General features: G+C 49.0%; 1 protein-coding gene across 1 annotated transcript in view; it reads right to left on the reverse strand.

Moving 5' to 3' along the window:
* The window catches only part of rftn1b (raftlin, lipid raft linker 1b), an 87532-nt gene that overhangs the window by 51139 nt on the left and 20243 nt on the right, over positions 1-16150 (reverse strand). The window contains exon 3 of the mRNA XM_084472212.1: positions 1040-1217. Within this exon, the coding sequence (XP_084328338.1) occupies positions 1040-1217 (178 nt within the window). The remainder of the gene's footprint in view (positions 1-1039; positions 1218-16150) is intronic.

The following is a 16150-nucleotide window of genomic DNA, read 5'->3' on the forward strand; positions in this document are numbered from 1 at the left end:
ACACCAACAGTGAAACAGACCTAATAACACACACACACTAATGACACACACAAACACAATTACAAACACACACATACACACACACCGCCACATGGACCAGTTTCCCCATTAACCCCCAGTGCTCCCGTTTCCTCCGGCCAAAGCCCTGGCCCCCTGCCCAGATGTGAGGGCATGCCCACCACCCCCTCCTTTCCCAGGACACAGGCCTGGGATGGGGGGGGGGGGGGGGGGCAGGGGGGCTCATGGACAGAGGTTGGGGGGCTGCGGAGGCCCAGGACCGGAGATGAGGTCGTTGGGTGCCCACTCACGTCCGGCTGCAGCTGCTTGGTGTGACAGCAGAAGAGCCCCCCCCCCCCCCCATGACGCACTGTTATTTTTGCGGTCCACACATGAACACCGTCCACACATGCATGTGGATGCGGTGTTCATGACCGGTCATAGCCGCGTGGTATCGTAGCAACCGTCAACCGGTTCATTCGGGTTTGCGACGACGTTAGCTCTGTTGTTTGCTGCATGATCAACAATTTGATTGGACAAACAAGTCGTTGCACTTTCCTTTCCTGCTTTGTAAACATTTCCATGATGTGCCACCTTGTCAAAAGTTGGCACCCGCGATTGTGTGCTTGTGCTTCTGAGCTTGTGTAGCCTATGTTTATTAGGTTGTTTGCATTTTCCATAATTCCATTGTTTATCAATCGTCACTTAGGGATGTTGTGGCTAGGCTAAAGCTTAAAGGCTAGCACAGCATGGACTTGGGTAGCAATGGCTAGCGTAACATTGGCTAGCATAGCAGTAGCAGTAGTGTAAATGGGGCTAGTATAGCATGGGCTAGCATATCTTAGACTAGCGCAACGTGGGCTAGTGTAGTGTGGGCTAGCCTAGGGTGGGTTAGTGTACCGTGGACTAGCGTAGCGTGGGCTAGTATATTTTTTAGGCTTGCGTAACTTGGACTAGCCTAGCCTGGGCTAGCATAGCATCTGGGCTAGCATAGCATAGCATGGAGTCGCCTCGCACTGGCTGGCCTAGCGCGGCATCGTACCCGTCGTTGAGGCGGACCAGGATGGCGCGGTACAGCTGGTGCTGGGGGCTGTTGGACTCGGGGCCACAGGGGTGGATGAAGGGGTGCACGGCGGCCAGGACGAAGCCCTGCTGGTACAGGTCATGGAGCTGGCTGGGGAGCTCCCGCACCGAGGACAGGCGCAGGGTGGACGTCCCGTCTGGGGGGAGGGAGAGAGAGAGAGAGAGAGAGAGAGAGAGAGAGAGAGAGAGAGAGAGAGAGAGAGAGAGAGAGAGAGAGAGAGAGAGAGAGAGAGAGAGAGAGAGAGAGAGAGAGAGAGAGAGAGAGAGAGAGAGAGAGAGAATTTTAGATTTAAAAAAACCTTCTCGATTTGCTACACATCATCCTCAACACAAACAGCATTTCCATTAGAGAGAGAGCGAAGACAGGTGGGGGGTGAGAGAGATAGGGAGAGGCAGGAGAGTGAGACGGTGGGGGAGATGGGGCGGTGTCACAGATATCTCACCTTTAAAAAATATATATATAATTAGGTAGACATTGTCATTCTTGGGATGGAAGGGAAGGAAACTCATGAATAAAAAGGGATGAAAGATTATGATTTAAGGGACAAGATATAAACCCCAAGATGGGGGGGGGGGGAGAAAGAGGGATGGGGAGAGATATTGGGAAAGGAATCACATAAGCCTGTGGCAGATAAGGACAGAGGCTTTGCAAATGTGCAGTGTGCGACAACAACTTATGCTGACTAAGGATAAAGTTTTGCAAAGTCATGATGTGGATAAAAGCGGAAATTTGTGGTCTTTATAAACAAAAGTGCTGAGAAATGTTCCACATGCAAAACGATACTGAGTGCTAACTCAAGGGTATATATATATATATATATATATATATATATATACACACACACACACACGCACATATACACACACACACACACACACACACACACACACACATAAAAACACACACACACACATACTCGTTTTTTCTCTGTTTTCATATATATATATATATATATATATATATATATATATATATATATATATATATATAAAGTAGAGGTTTACATCTGATATAACCATCAACGAATAGACCACCACTGTGTTTTAAAGAGGGAGAATCTACAAAGATGTGGGATACCCCACCCCCCTTCTTTGCACAAACACAGACACACGCGCCTGTGCAGATTTCCAATGCAGACATCATCAATTGATTCTGGAACTGTTTCCCGTTTGTTTTGGCAATTAGCATCACACTCTGTGCCCCCCCCCCACCCCCGTGCCACCTTCCTCCCCCCTCATCCTCCTCCTCCCCCCTCACCCCAATCTGGGAGTTAACAAGCCTGGATGAAAATCCAATCAGCGCTGATTTGCTGAGTCTCAGGACGCATCACAGTGTCACAGTGTCACCATGACACCAACACACACACACACCGCAGGTTCCCACCGCCAGTGGATGGGGCCTGACCTTAATGAGGTCTCTCACTCTCTCTCTGTCTTTTTCTCTCTCTCCCTCTGTCTCTCACTCTGTCCAAGTCGTCTCTCTCTGTCTCGCTCTCCCACTCATTCGCTCCCCCCCCCTCCCCCCTCCCCAGTGTTCAGGGTGCAGCCAGCTGTGTAACAACCGTCCACACAGCTTCTGTCAGCCAATCAGAGCCTACACTAATGAGATAGAGAGAGGGATAGAGTTAGAGCAAGAGAGAGAGAGAACAAGAGATAGAGATAGACAGATGGAGAGGGAGGGGTGGGAGAGACATAGAGGGAAATAAAGAGAGAGAGATATAAAGGGAGAAAGGGGCAGGGAGACTGATAGAGAGAAAGAGAGGGAGGGGGAGAGAGAGAGAGAGAGAGGAAAAGCGGAGAGAAGGAAACCAAAGGCGACAGCATGAGTGAAATGGGAGGAGAGAGGAGAGGTGTTTGACTGAGGCTGGAGAAGGTGAGAGAAGTTCAACGTAAGAACGAGAGTCACACATTGAAATAGAGAACCAGACACCTTGCTCTATTTGTAATTGTGTTTCGGTTCATTCTCTCTCTCTCAGCTGCCTTCTGGCCGGCCCCAGGGCCATGGTCTTCCAGCAGCCCTTTCTTCTGTCAGGTGACATTTACAGCACGCCAAACAGCTGGGCCTGCCTGGCCTGGTGCCAGGACCCAGACACCGAAGAGAGAGAGAGAGAGAGAGAGAGAGAGCGCGAGCGCGAGGCGGGAGGATTGAGACGGGGACAGTGGCTGAGGGGAGGCTTAGGAGGAGAAAAGGGGGAGGGGGGTAAGTGGAAGGGATGAACAGGATAGAGGCAGAAAGAAAGGGAATAGCGTGGGGCTACAGAGGTGGACGGTGGCTGATGAGAGGGGGGAGGACCGAGAGAGCGAAGAGGAAGAGAGAGAGAAGGTGTGAGTGAGGAACACGAGCGAGAGAGAGGAGGAGAGGTGGAGTTAGTGAGGGAGAGGAGACGGGTTTGTCCGTGCTGTCACAAGAGGAGCAACACGCCGCCGTGGCTAATTGGAGGCTGTGGCAGCCGCCGTGAGAAACGGCTGCGTCGTTAGAATGCGTAATGAAGGCAAGGTCTGAAGAGGAATTCCTCTGAAACTTTACGGATGGCTGTCTTTGTGGTAAAGTAAAAAAGTCCTAAAGAAACTGGCCGCATATCATCGAATTTTCTGCTTGTAGCCTTCTGACGGTAACCTGCCGTCCGTCCTTACGGTCGCAGGTGTCGGTCACGTTCAGCTGACCGACCACCTGGTGGGGCCACCTGGCAGTGCCTCAGGCTGCCCAGCGCCCCGGTGTGGGGAGCGTGGGCTCATTGCATCGACAGCCCATTGTTCCACCATTTTGTGAGGCGGTAACACAATGGAAGAGTCCCTCAGCAGTCCCGCAACACACACACACACACACGAACACGCACACGCAGGCACGCGCACACACGTACGCACACACGCAAACACGACGCCAGCCCTACAGGAAACTGGGCGGGGATTCTAGAACACGCCTGCGAGGGTCAATCAGGAAGCAGCGCCGTGATGTGGCGATCTGCGAGCTGATTGGTCGCTGCCTTCCTCCTGGGCCCGCGTCCAGAAGTTCATGATGAAACTCTGAGGAACGGGCAGAACGAGGGGTAGAGAAGAATATCCATTCTGTTGTCCCCTCCGGGCGGGTGGGGGGGCGGGTGCCGGTCTAAAAATACCCCGTCGGATCCCTCTGTGGCGCTCCGGCGTGCCACGGTGGCCAGGCCTCATCGCCTAACCGGCGTGGAGGAATTAACACAAAGAAATAGGCCGCTGTCGCAGAAAAAATAGAAACCAGGGAAACTTATTGGCTGGTTCCATCCCCTCTGTCTCTCCGTCCATCCATCTCTCTCTCATTGGAGAATTCCTCACTTTCACTTCCATTTGGGCATCTACAATCTACCCCCCCCCCCCCCCATTTCCTGCCCCGCCCTCCCCAACGGTGCAGTAGCTTCTTCCCAAAGTGCAAACGACAAGGCGTTTATCATCAGCGTTTTATCATCAGGAGCGATACGGATCCATCCTCACAGGCTCTTGCAGCCCCCCCTCCCCCCAACCCCAAGTAAATAAGGGCTGGTTGTTTGTTAGTGTGAGAGCCGCCATTGGCAGCTGCTTAACTTGGCTCTAATCACTGTGTGCGTGGCTAATAATCCCAACCAGAGGCTCTTAAACACACACATTTAGTTCTCCCTGCACCCCTGTTTTATTCATCTCAACGTCCCCAGAGATAAACATCCACAGCCCCAGCCATGGCTTTTATTTTCATCTGCTCGCAGGGTTGTTTACTTGACTCTCATATCGGGGTTTCCGTGGGTAAGAAATCACTTTGTGTGCCAAGTGCAGTCAGTAAGCGAGAAAAACTCAAAATGAAAAGTCGGGCCTTGTGGTGTTGAAGGTTAACAGGCCTTGTTGATGCTGGGGTTGGCACTCAATGACATTGGTAGATGGGTTAAGAGACAGATCGGCAGTCAGTAAGCATATCCTATTTCTAACCCCAACTAAAGCCAAACTCGCACAAACCAGACATACATGTTATAAGAAATAAAAAAAATACCCTCCTTATTGGCAAATTTTGTTTCTGGAATATACTCCATAAAGCCAGAGAACACAAAATCTTGGTAAACTTGTGTTTGAATGAAGAAAGAAGTGAGCTATGGTTATCACCAGCCACAGAGTGCAGAGGTCAATAAAATATTATCCATAGTTCTTATTAGTACCGGCCCAGGAAATAACATTGTATTGTGCAGTGTGTCTACAGAGAATCTAGATAGCTAGCTAGAGGTTGTGGAAGAGATTAGATAAACATTTCTGACCTCAAGGGAGCTGAGAAAACCTAACAAAAGCGAGCAGGTAAATTAGGTAAATTGTTTCTCCAAATGAGAAACACATTGTAGAGAACCAGGGGCTTCCAAAAATTCAAACAAAAGTACAAACAAGGAAGAGATTTTTCAGAATTTGCCAGATATAGAGAAACAAATTAGCATTTCGTGCCTATTTATGAGCAAAGTGTGTGTATAATTGTGTGTGTGTGTGTGTGTGTGTGTGTGTGTGTGTGTGAATGCATGCATATATGTGTGTGTGTGTGTGTGTGTGTGTGTGTGTGTGTGTGTGAATGCATGCATGCATATATGTGTGTGTGTGTGTGTGTGTGTGTGTGTGTGCATGTGTGCACATTGGTGTGTGTGTGTGTGTGTGGGTATGTAGTATGTGCAAAAATAGAGAAGTGCATCGCTACACTTTATGCAGAGGGTGCACAGTAATCTTCCAAATGCTTGTGCACGGCTCTCTTAATCCAGTCGTCTCTTATCTCTCTGTTTGCCCATCATAAGAGGACTTCAATGGTGAATAAACAAACAGGCCTCAAACAGACCCTATCTCACATATTTACCTCCCTGTTTCAATCCTGTGAATCCGTTTCAATCCTGTGAATCCTGTCCAAAGTTAAAAAAAACACATTCCTAGCCGCCATCTTGGTACTGCTTGACCAAAGATTCTGTGGCTTGGAATGTTTGTGACATCATCCCTCCTATTGTTGTGGTGTCCTTGAGGAAGGTATCAATCCAACTGTGGCTGGTATGAGAGATTGGAGCGCAGGGGCTCAGGACACACACACACACACACACACACACACACACACACACACACACACACACACACTGCAGTGACTGATAAATCTATTTGCATTGCAGAGACAACCTCCAGTGAAAATATCCTAACATTAATTAGCAATCTAGCTTAATTTAGCAGCCTGGCTGAAATTAGAATCTTTGCATTCGTGAGCATCCTATCGTTCATTAGCAGTCTAGCAAATATAAGCACCCTAGCATAAATGCTGTTGGCTAGCATACAATAGCAGCCTAGCAAACAATACCAGCATGGCATATATTAGCATCCTACCACACATGAGCAGCCCTGCGGCGTTCTGAGCCATCAGAATAGTACCTCTCCGCAGTAGCAGTGTGCCTTCAACTCTTTAATCAGACAGAGGCGTTCATCCTGCTGGGACCCGGGCTTCAATTAGACTCTTGCTGGGCTAACACTGGGGAACACCCCCCAGATGACAGCTGGGCTCTGGGTTGACTTTAGTTTGTTTTGTTGAACGCTATCTGATAGAAACTCTGGAGGGGAGGGGGGGGAGCCGAGATTCATGGGATTACTCCCTTACTCTCTCACGTTAATACTTGCGTTGCATTTAAGCAAAATTGGTTGGGAATACTTGTTGGAAAACCTAAATTGATAAAATTTGATTGGTTAAAGAATAACAACGAATCAGCATGAGTTACATGTGATTGCACAGAGGGAAAGACAAATGAGAAGAGCTTGGCTGAATGGGATGGGGAATGGCTTGAGGATAATAAATAAATAGGATTTGCAGGATTTGGGGAACCTGATTGGTTAGAGTATAATAAATAACCAGGATTGGGAGTGTGTGATTGGCTAATGAATAATGACTACCCTGCATAGGGAGTGTGTGATTGGTCATTAGAGGACAGGACGACAGGGACTGAGATGTGTTCATTAGGCTCATTAATGTGTCCTCCTGGTCCCTGCGTTAGACTCCCGCTGAGACTTTTCTCTGCAGGTGTAAATCACGTGTTTCCTGCCTGCAGCTTCCCATTAAACACAGACTTGAAATACAAATTACTTTTTTCAACCCGCTGGTTAATTTATAATAATAATGACTGGCAGTCCATTTATTAAGAATGATATATTGAATTTTCCATTCAAGGTACCCAAGGACACTGTATGTATTTTCGTTGCAAAAATAAACCTAGTAACCTTCCTCTAATTGAATTTTTGCGTCATGACAGCTTTAATAAACATGTATTGACCCCAGTGTCTGCAGACTACCTGTAGAGCACGATGCTCTAACTCCGACCTGCTCCTTAATGAATCTATCGGAAATTCACTCTCAGGCTGGGTACACAATAGACGTTTTTTTGAATGAGGAAGTGATTTTGCCAAAACAGCACACCACACAACAACCAATTCGATTCCACAACAACTTCGAAACCGGAAATGTCGCCAATTTCTCGCAAACAAAATATTAATATTTGCGATTTCGAGTCGGTGAGGCTCTGATCGGTTAAACCCTCTTAACATACCCACACCATTATAATGATAATCTGGTAAAAAATAAAAAATCAGTAGAACCATCAACAAATCTTGGCTTTGCTGACCAGACTCAGAAGGGGGAAATCGGGCACAAAACCTCTCTAATTAGCCTGTAGTCTGTCTCAAGCACAAGTCACTTTGGATGAAAGTGTAGAATTGACTCAATGCTAATGCTATAGCTACGTTTCCTCACCCTCTCAGCTTAAGCCGCCCTAACACACCACTGGTTAGCATACGCCCTCACTTTAACACAGTCCAATCCAACTCTCACGGAAGAAATCACAGTCCTATATCAATTCTTCCTAACCACTGCACTTTCACCCAGGAACGTGTCACATTATGGCGGTAACGATCCAATCCGAAAGCAATTTCATGTCACATCTTGAAACATGGAGTGCTTTTAAAGCCATTAATATCATCAGGGCTGAAATAGAGGCCATGTGGAGAATGGCATTTTCCCCGGGCGAACAGCCGGGCTCTGCCATTTCTCTACATGAAGTCCTTCATAGTAGTTCATATCTTTATTCAGGCTCCAATTAGAGAGGTACGGGGCCCCCAGGAGCCGGCCTATGCTAGCCAGGGACCCCCTGTTGTGGCCCTTGCGCCTTCGCTGCTGACATCTGTGTTATTAGCCCTCAAGAGGGGGGAGGGGGGGGGTAGAGAGAGAGAGGGGGGAGAAGATGAGAGGATGAAGATGAGGAGCAGGAGATGGAGAGGGGGGAAGGAGGGGAGTTGGAAGAGAACAGGGGGTACAGTAGGAGGGGGGGATGGAAATGCCAGCACCTCCTCCGTCACACCCACCTTTTCTTCTCTCTCTCTCTCTCTCTCTCTCTCTCTCTCTCTCTCAGTCCCATTAAACTGCCTCTCACCACTGCACCTCTCCACAGGAAGGCTGTACAGGCACACCGCGTTCAGTTGATCCTTCCATCTCTCTCCCTCAATCTCATTCCTTTCTCTTGATCAAACCCTCTTGTGCAAATAGCAGCAGAACCAGCCAAAGAACTAGCCAAGGACCTCTTCTTCTGTGGGCTTCTGTTACTGTTGCTTGGTGCATTATGCTTGTCTCTCTGTCTTGGCACCTCCGTCTGTCTGTCCATCTGTCTGTCTGTATGCATGTGTAAATGAATGATCAACAAATTCTGTCTCAGTGTCTCGGTCCCTACCTGTTTATCTGTCTGTCTTGGTTTGTTTGTCTGTCTCCAGTGGTGTGTCTGTCTGTCTGTCTGTCTGTCTGTCTGTCTGTCTGTCTTGAGGCCCTTTTAATACACCATTTGCTGTCTTAGCTGGACTGGGTTTACCATCAGCCCAGCACGGCTGGGATTTACATCTCATTACAGCAGGGAAACCCGCTTGAATGTGTGTTTTTAACTGATGAAGCGCTTACACACTGGACAATGTTTCACACATATTTTCAGGATTGCCACAGTCTCCTTGATATTTGGAAAAAAGCGTACCTATATCAGCATTCACATGTCTGAACTATTGTCAATCTTTAGAACAAGACTCATTTGAAAGAAACCTGTCCTTTTTCAAAAGATTATTTTATTTTGCAAACGACTATAGTTAAACTAATATCACTTTCTAAACCTTCATTAACCTTTTCATCTATATAGCTATGATAACAAACGGATAATAAGTAATGGAGCTGGCCATACTCTGCGTACATGGCGATGCCTCTCAGACACAAGGCCGCACAGTAATTGTGTGTAGTGTCAAAGGTCTATTTATGAGTCTATATACATATTCCTACAGTTTGAGATACACCTTCTCCCTCCAGACAGCAAGAGGGCTGACGTCCCCGCAACCCTCTTGGACCTGGCGGGCTCCACTGTCGAGAGGGCACGTCTCGGCGCGTTCAAACTGGTAATGGAAACGCATATCAGCTCAGCGTGGTTTGACTTGGCACAGAAAAAAGTGCAAATGGCATCGGGCCATTGGTCCGTATGTCATGGTGCATCTCTCTGTTTTTCTGGCTCTCGCCCGGGCCTGTTCCTCCACCTGTTGACCTATATGTCTGGATTCTCTCGCTCTCTCTCTCTCTCGCTCTCTCTCCCCCAGTCCCTCGCCTTCACCTCCTCTCACTCTCTCTCTTCTCCGTCAGCCTTGGGCTGTTTTCTCTCCTTTGTGACCATCTGTCTTCCGTCCTCTATCCTCACCATAGTTTTTTTAATTACCCCTTCTCATCTCTGTGTGGCCTGCCTGCTGATTGGTCCTCTGTTGTTAGGGAGTATGACTTGTTATTATGGGGGGGGGGGGGGGGGGGGGAATCTGTTTACAAATTCTAACAAAAGATATTTTACAACAGTAAGAACAAGTTCTTGTCAAAGTTTTCCAACTTCCAACTCCTGTGTTTTGTTTGAGGCAAGATACCGACCGTCTGTGTGTGTGTCTGTGTGTCTCTCTCTCTCTCTCTCTCTCTCTCTCTCCTCTCTCTCTCTCTCCCTCATTAGCAGTCAGGTCTCTCTCTCCCAGGGCCGGTGGCCCAAGGCCAGAGCCTTGTCTTAATTACCCATAATGACTCGCCAGGAGACAGTACATGCACGCACACACACACACACACACACACACACACACGCATTAACAACAAACATCTACTGACTTAGTCATTTAATTAGTATTGCTGGCATGCGACATGTTCGCATCCCGGGTCAGTCAATCAGTCCCACTACCTTATTAACTGACTCACTCACCTGTAGCACTGGATTCGTCCTTAACGCGCTATCCTTGAGCTCAACACCTGTCTGCTCAACTCAATTCCCTGCAAGCCAAGTGAGGCCCAATAACGAGCACTACCTCAGACGCAATCATGCACAGCCTGACATCCACACCAAAACACACAAATCGACACACCAGTTAGCTTTTTACCATCTCCAAGACGCACGCACGCACGCGCGCATGCACACACACAGAACATTGCACTTCCTGTTTGCACGTCGTGTCCCGGCGTGTCTGAAGGCGTTGGAAGCGTGCGGCAGGCGCAGGGAACATCACACCCGATGATGGAGGACGAGAACATGTCGCTGTCACATGTCCTGTCTGCCGTGGTCACATGGCATATGTGGAGCGCTCAGCGGGGGGGAGGGGGAGGGCACGAACGTCAACACATAGGTACACTTTGGGATCGCACTGAATTCACTCAATATCAGTTCGATCCACAACAGGTCACTAATATTGATGGATGGCCAGATGGATGAAGGATATCAGGGGCTGAGAGAGAGAAGAGAGAGAGAGAGAGAGAGAGAGAGAGAGAGAGAGAGAGAGAGAGAGATGGAGAGAGAGAGAGAGAGAGAGAGAGGAGAGAGAGAGAGAGGAGAGAGAGAGAGAGAGAGAGAGAGAGAGAGAGAGAGAGAGAGAGAGAGGGGTTATATAAATATTATTCCATGCCAGGCGTGTGTACTTGCTGCCTGTTTTGCTCTTTTTGGTGAATAACTAAGGTGTCTAAATGCGTCTGTGTTGATGTGTAAATACATATGCATATCTCAGCCTGCAGGCCGGGCTTTACTTGGAAGCCTGCAGAACAACAAGCCCATCCAGTGCGGGTCTCTAAATGAGCACAGCAGCCTGCATGTCTTGAAAAGCACTGGCCGTCTCCAGGAAAACCACCTGTAATCTTTTCTCCCAGTAAAAGATATAAATAGGAAGAAAATGGTCTCTTTCTATTAATCTTTCATTCCCCCCACCCTCTCTCTTTCCCTGGCTCTCACTCTTTCTTTCTCAGAAATTATCTCTCTCTGTGATCGAAATCCGCCGGATATTTACCCTCGTTCTCTCTTCCTCTTTCTATAACTCTCTTTCTCGCTCTCTCGCTCTCTCCTCTACTCTTTCTTTGTTACATACTGTTTATCTCTATCCATCTCTTTCACTCTCCCTTTTCTCTCTCCCACTCCAATTCTCTCTCTCTCTCTCTCTCTCTCTCTCTCTCTCCCTCCCGCTCTGCGTATCTCTAACATTCACTCTCTCTCTTCCTCCCTCCCGGTGTCCCTCGCTCTCTTTCTCTGTCATGAATTAAAATGTCTCTCTACCATCATCTCTGCCATTGTCCGTACGCCATGCCGCCCTCACCGCTGGCAGCGGCCGTTGGTTGCCTAGGTGACAGCCCCCTTGAGAGGGAGACCGACACGGGTTGTTGATCAAAGCCCACGGCAACGTGTTCTCCCCGCAGCCAATCCATTTCCTGTCCCATCCCCCCACCCACCAGCACCACCTCCAGCAGCATCAACTCCACCAGCACCTCCAGCGCTAACAACCAGCTTGGCACTGTTTGTCCCTCACAGCGCACCGTGGTATTAGCCACCTCATCGGGGGGAGGGGGGAGAGGGGGGGGAGAGCTGAGTTTGGGGGTATGGGTTCCCCTGAATTTGCATTGCAAAGGAGGAGGTTGGGATTGAAATGTTACAAAATGTGGGTGTGTGAGTGATGATTAAACTGCTTGACAAGCACACAGCGTTTCAGAGGCAATCTGGGATCTGCTGTTAGCCACATTTTTTTGGGGGGTGGTGTTGATTGTGCTGCATAATTCATTCAGAGAAGACAGAAGTCACTTTCTACTTTACTTTAAGCTAGCAATGTGCCCCCCCCCCCCCCCCCCACAGCCTTTAAACGATGGATGAGAATTCAGTAGCGAGTTTCGTAGAAAACAAAGAAAGATTCCCCGGCCCCGTGTCTTGCATGGCTGCCTTGTATATGGTTTATGATTATTTTATGTGTTGAACATTAATATTTATGGGGTTTTATTGCTTGTTTAGCTCGCAGACAATTTAGTGGTTGATGGCAGCTGTAACAGAAGCTGTTGTGGCAGTGTGAGCTCACGTTGTGCAGAAGGTTAAGTATGTTTGCGTGTGTGTGTGTGTGTGTGTGTGTGCACGTGTGTGTGTGTGTGTGTGCGCCTGCCGAGAGACACCAAAGAGGGTAAAGGAGGGATGGTAGACAGTTTCATACATGACTAAACTTAGTAGATGTATACGTACAAGCCAGGAGATACACATACTTTAAATGTCAGACATGCACTAAGCTGATTGATAGCCCCTGCCAGATGCACATTTGCGCGCACACACACACACACACACACACACACACACACACACACACACACACACACATCCTCACCACCTGCAGACTGTGGACATTCCTCCAGCTCAGTGATTGAAAGATCTCACGTGGACCGCACACTCTCCACTTTAATTACCCCCCCCCCCCCCCCCCCCTCGCCTTCCCACTCTCCCCCCTGGAGAGCGACCTCCTCAACCATGAGAGCCTGGCTCCTTCAAAGAGCCCTGCCCTAGAGAAATGGAGCCCGACCTGGGGCCACAGCAGGGCGAGGCACTGGGCTGGCTGGCTGGTGCTGTTCAGATGTCTGTACACTCCATGTCCTTTTCGTACAAAGGTGCTTCACACCCCACGGGGGAAACAAGGCAATTTGATCACATGACCCATGTGCGACCGGTCGCCCATTTAAGCAAGAGGGGGAAGACAAGGCTGTGGAACTTGTCTGACTGCTAAGATGTGCTGTTGGCCAACAGACACTACAATCACTACGATTACTATTCAGTCATCTAGCAGATGCCTTTATCCAAAGTGACCTACTGTGAAATGTTTTTTAGATGCATATTCAGAAACAGGTCGGTGGCCAGGCTTGCTCACTGAAAGCTACAAGTAGATGTTGGGGTTCCTACCCAGAGCCTTTCCTCTGGGGGTCCAACACCCTAACAACTAGCATTTTTGGACTAGCATTTTCCTCTACAGCCACCCCCACTACACCAGGCTATGTTACCTGAAGCATCTGAAGAATGTCTTCTTGCCACCCACTGAATTCATGAGCCTTGCTGGGTATTCTCTTTTTATAATGTCCGGATGTGCTTCTTTCCCGGCGGCTCTTGCCCAGGACGGTATTCAGCATAACAGATGGCTGACAGGCCTTCTTACCCCCTGATTACTGTCTGCGGGGCCCGTCCGTCTTTCACAATATCAACACACCCCAACAATCCAGCTCTGTGGCCACATGATGTGGTTTTAGAGAACCACAACCAGAAATCAGTGGAAGAAGTCACCATGCGGAAACTCTAACAGCAAAAACACAAACCACAAATTTCTCCAAAGTTCCCGGTGGACAAATATGAAAAGACGTACATGAGATAGTTGTCTAATACACATTAGTGTATCTTAACCATGTGAGACATATTTTGAGGCTCTCTCAAAGAACAATAACTGAGAATACATTAGCTGAGGACCGGCTGTGGGAACGGGTGACAGATGTAGGTTGTGGCATATTTCTGACACCCCCCATCGCTGTGGTAACATGCTGCTCGTATAAATGCTGGGCCTTAAAAACCTGTTAGCCAGTCTGTTTCACGCTATAAAGGACTCAAGCGGGCGGGCCTAAAAATATCCTACAAGATGCAACATGGTTTCAGGCCTCACGGAGGAAGTCATGCTAGCACTGCGCCGCGAGAAGCTACGAGAACCGAACGAAAAGTGTTAAAAGTGTATTTGTGTACTTGGAGTCATTTAGCAGATTTCCTCCAAAGCGAGCAGCAGTGGATTTTAGATACATGGAACAAGGAACAAGCTCAAGGACGCCTTCAGTAACAAAGACATCGAGGGATCGGACCAAGGACCTTTGTCAAACAGCCTAGCCCACAGGCGACCTCTCGCCCCTCTCTGCTGTACCTAAACCCATAGTGACGATTTACAATAAATAATCAAATAAACAGTAACCACTTACTCGCACAGATCCCTACCCTCCCCTCGCGGCCCACGCCAACTTAAAGAGCAGGATTAGCCGCTGGCCGCCTGCGAATGTATCTCACACCTGCGCTTGCCGCGATGGCGGCGCGCAGGGGGGGGGGGGGGGGGGGGGGGCGGCTGCCACGCATGGCCACTCCCAGACAAACGAGCGCTCCACCTGGGCTCCTCCACCCAGGCTCCCCGGAGGGGGGAGCCGCACGCTAACCCAAACGTAGCGCTAATCCATCACCTGCTTCCCTTCTCAAGTAATTAAGTCAATTACTCCCCCCCTGTCCCCCTCCCCCGCCGTCACATGGGGGCCCCCAGCGAGCTACAGGTGGGCTGTGGAAGCAGACAGGGTGCGGAATCCATGGAAACAATGGAGACAGGGGTTGGGGGGGGGGGGGGGGGGGGGGGAGGCAAAGCAGATGCTTCGGTGGAACACGAGGTTGATATTAGAGTGCATGTGATTGCATGTGTGTGTGTTTGCGTTTGTGTGTGTGTGTGTCGTGCAGGTGTGCAGAATGTTTTGCACACGCATCTGTGTATTTGCATGTGTGTCTGTGTGTGGTATGTGGACTCAAACGAACAAGTGAAAGGGGGGGGGGGGGCGTTGTCATCTACTCCGTAATGAAGCCCTGATGGGCCGGTGTGTCATCCGTCTTTTGTTGTGGAGGGAAACAATAGACCAGAGTGAGATGAGCACCGCCTTCTATATGCAAACCCCTTTGTTCCTGTGATTACACCCTGGTCTGGGAGAAAACCCCATCATACATATACGACCCGGTGCGAGCATCTTGCGTCACCTCCACCTGTAGATTTAAATGTAGCTCCAGCACCCTGCCGCCTGTTTCCTCCACGGCGAGAGAGAGAGAGAAAGAACCTGTTCACTGTATTTACCGGCTAAACGGCTGAACTCTGTAGCGCTTCCTTACCCAGTGCGGAGGATAATAAGCTGTGACTAGCCGTGTTTTTCCTGCCACGCCACAGAGAGAAAGAAAAAAACATCCTGCCGCTCGCACTCGTTCTCACCCGGTGTCCACAATGGCTGTAATCAGGACCAATCAGCCGAGGTCCTACTTTCCTGACAACAATCAGCGCCGCAATTTCACATTCAAACCATTATCGGAATCACACGGAGATGCACAGGCAATCTTCAGGGTAATTATTAGTTCCTTATTTCTTGCTTGCTTATGCACTCATTTACTTCTCAGTTCTTCAGCCTTTTTTCGTTCATCTTCGTTCATCTGTCCTGGTTGGTTTATCGACGAAGCTGGTCGCTGAGGACTTACTAGATGTACCACACAATAACACTCGTCTGGTTTGACTCAAAGAAGATACGTTCCGAGTTCGATCCTGACCGTCTACCAGCCTTCTTTAAAAGCAGCGGCGATGAAGTCTACCGGCCCTAATGGAACGGTTGCTCAAAGACCACTTTTTCCAGGGCCCGGGAGGGGCCTGACGTTCAAAGTGGCCGGCCCTTCCCGACCGGCCGCTGAAGCTCCGTCACCACGAGATGGAGAGTGTTCAGTCAGACATCGATGCGGGTCAGTGACTTGGAGACGGAGCCTCAGGAATAATATCAGTCTCCTCACATCAATGTTTTATACCCACCCCCGATCGATCAGGAACTCTCATCAGGTACTGGCCCACTCCATCCTGCCACTTACCTTCTAATAGGCAGGAAACTTTTAATATGCTTTCGAGATGCGTCAGACTTCTATGCCCCCACACACACACACACACACACACACACACACACACACACACACACACTCTTTGGGAGGTTTAAATA

Source organism: Micromesistius poutassou, assembly GCF_964030765.1.
Source record: "Micromesistius poutassou genome assembly, chromosome: 8".
Classification (NCBI taxonomy): domain Eukaryota; kingdom Metazoa; phylum Chordata; class Actinopteri; order Gadiformes; family Gadidae; genus Micromesistius; species Micromesistius poutassou.